Source organism: Arachis ipaensis, chromosome B05 (genome assembly GCF_000816755.2).
Source record: "Arachis ipaensis cultivar K30076 chromosome B05, Araip1.1, whole genome shotgun sequence".
Lineage (NCBI taxonomy): Eukaryota > Viridiplantae > Streptophyta > Magnoliopsida > Fabales > Fabaceae > Arachis > Arachis ipaensis.
The window spans coordinates 61,005,033-61,007,645 of NC_029789.2; the positions used below are offsets into that span (position 1 = coordinate 61,005,033).

A 2,613-nucleotide genomic window follows, 5' to 3' on the forward strand; every position below is an offset into this window, starting at 1 on the left:
GATTGTAGTGGATCCTAAAGACCAAGAGAAGACTTCTTTTACTTGCCCTTATGTTGTTTTTGCATATAGACGCATACCCTTTGGTTTGTGCAATGCACCTACCACATTCCAAAAGTGCATGCTATCCATTTTTTTTATACGATTGAGAGGTTTATTGAGGTTTTCATGGATGATTTTTCAGTATTTGGTGACTCCTTTCCTAATTTCTTACATCATCTTGCCTTGGTGCTCAAGAGATGCCAAGAGACTAACCTAGTTTAGAACTACGAAAAATGTCATTTTATGGTTACCGAAGGGGTAGTCCTTGGCCACAAAATCTCTAAGAAAGGCATAGAGGTAGATAGAGCCAAGGTGGAAGTGATTAAAAAATTATCCCCACCTTGCAATGTCAAAGCAATTAGGAGTTTCTTGGGACATGCTGGGTTCTATAGAAGGTTCATTAGAGACTTTTAAAAAATTGCCAAACCTTTGAGTAACTTGCTTGTCTCTCATGTACCATTTATCTTTTTTTTAGAGAGTGTATGCAAGCTTTTGATGAGCTTAAAAGCAAGCTCTCCTCTGCACCTATTATAGCACCACCGAGCTAGGACTTACCTTTTGAATTGACGTGTGATGCATCAGATTTTGCTATTGGTGCTATGTTAGGACATAGGAGAGACAAGCTAGTGCATGTCATCTATTATGCTCGCAAGGTCCTTAATGAAGCCCAAAGGAACTACACCACCACAGAAAAAAAACTCCTTGCTATAGTTATTGCATTTGATAAATTCAGATCTCACCTCATTGGCTCTAAAGTCATTGTATTCACTGACCATGCAGCTCTTAAATACTTGCTAACCAACCAAGAATCCAAGCCTAGACTAATAAGATGGATCCTATTACTCCAGGAATTCAACATTGAAATCAAGGATAGAAGTAGAGTAGAGAACAAGGTGGCTGACCACCTATCAAGGATCCCACATGAAGGGGATGAAGCACACAGCCCTGGGGTAAATGAAAGCTTCCCGGATGAGCAATTGATGATGATCTAAGAGGCTCCATGGTTCATATACATAGCCAACTTCAAGGCCATTGGAGAACTACCTTCCAACATCAACAAGCACTTGAAAAGGAAGCTCATTAATGATGCCAAGCATTACATTTGGGATGAGCCTTACCTCTTCAAGAAGTATGCTAATGGGATTCTAAGAAGATGCATCTCTCATAAGGAAGGGCAAGAGGTCCTTTGGCATTGCCATGGATATATCTATGGAGGACATTTTCGTGGAGAGAGAACTGCAGCCAAGGTGTTGCAGTGTGGATTCTTTTGGCCTACAATATATGCAAAGAAGTTTGTAACAAGGTGCAATCATTGTCAAAGAGCTGGCAACCTACCCAAGAAGAATGACATGCCACAAAGATTCATCATAGAGTTGGAGTTGTTTGATGTTTGGGGGATTGATTTCATGGAACCTTTTCCACCATCATACTCTAACAATTACATATTGGTGGCTATGGACTATGTGTCCAAATGGGTGGAAGTCATAGCAACATCAACAAATGACAACAAAGTAGTGATCAATTTCTTGAGAAAGAACATATTTAGTCGGTTTGGGGTTCCAAGAGCTCTTATAAGTAATGGGGGAACTCACTTTTGCAACAAGCAATTAGAGACATTCCTCCTCAAATATGATGTTAAGCACAAGGTAGCAACCCCATACCATCCACAACCCAATGGTCAAGCTGAACTTTCAAATAGAGAGCTCAAGAGAATCCTTGAGAAAACTGTTGGGAACTTAATAAAAGATTGGTCCAAGAAGCTAGATGATGCATTGTGGGCTTATAGAACAGCTTTTAAAACACCTATTGGCATGTCTCCATACCAATTGGTGTTTGAAAAAGCTTGTCATCTACCAGTGGAGCTTGAACATAGAGCATTTTGGGCTCTAAAGATGTTGAACTTTGATAATCAAGCTGCAGGAGAAAGAAGATTGCTGCAGCTCAATGAGTTAGAAGAATTTAGAACTCAAGCTTATAAGAATGCCAAGATTTATAAAGAGAAAACAAAGAAATGGCATGGTCAAAAGCTGGCAAGAAGAGAGTTTGTAAAAGGTCAAAAGGTGTTGTTATACAACTCAAGACTCAAATTTTTCCCAGGGAAGCTGAAGTCAAGATGGTCTGGACCATTCACAATCATCAAGGATTCTCCTTATGGTCATGTGAAACTCATGGATGACAAAACACAGAGAACTTTCACTGTCAATGGCCACAGACTTAAGCACTACTTAGGGGACTCATTGGATGAGCAAAGAGTGAACTATAACCTCAGCTGAAGAGGAAGAATCGTCAAACTAGTGACGTTAAAGAAGCGCTAGTTAGGAGGCACCCCAACACTCATATCCTTTCAATTTCAAGCTTTTTATATTAGCTTATGTTTAGTCACTTAGGTTGTTTGTTTTTTCAGTTTCTAATTGTTAGTTACTTAGTTGATAGTTTATTTGAACTTAGTTTTAAAAGTTTTTCTAGTTTTGCTGGAAAAGCAACCTTGTATGCTACACTATATGATGTTGTTAAATGGGTTGAGAAACTAGCTAAAGAGCTAAGTTTGGTATGGCCACTAACCCACTTATTTTG

The 2,613-nt window shown here is 39.2% G+C and overlaps 1 protein-coding gene across 1 annotated transcript; it reads left to right on the forward strand.

The window, feature by feature from the left end:
• Positions 1,932-2,312, forward strand: LOC107640626. The gene has a single exon (XM_016344136.1). The coding sequence runs from the start codon at positions 1,932-1,934 to the stop codon at positions 2,310-2,312; it is 381 nt and encodes a 126-aa protein (XP_016199622.1).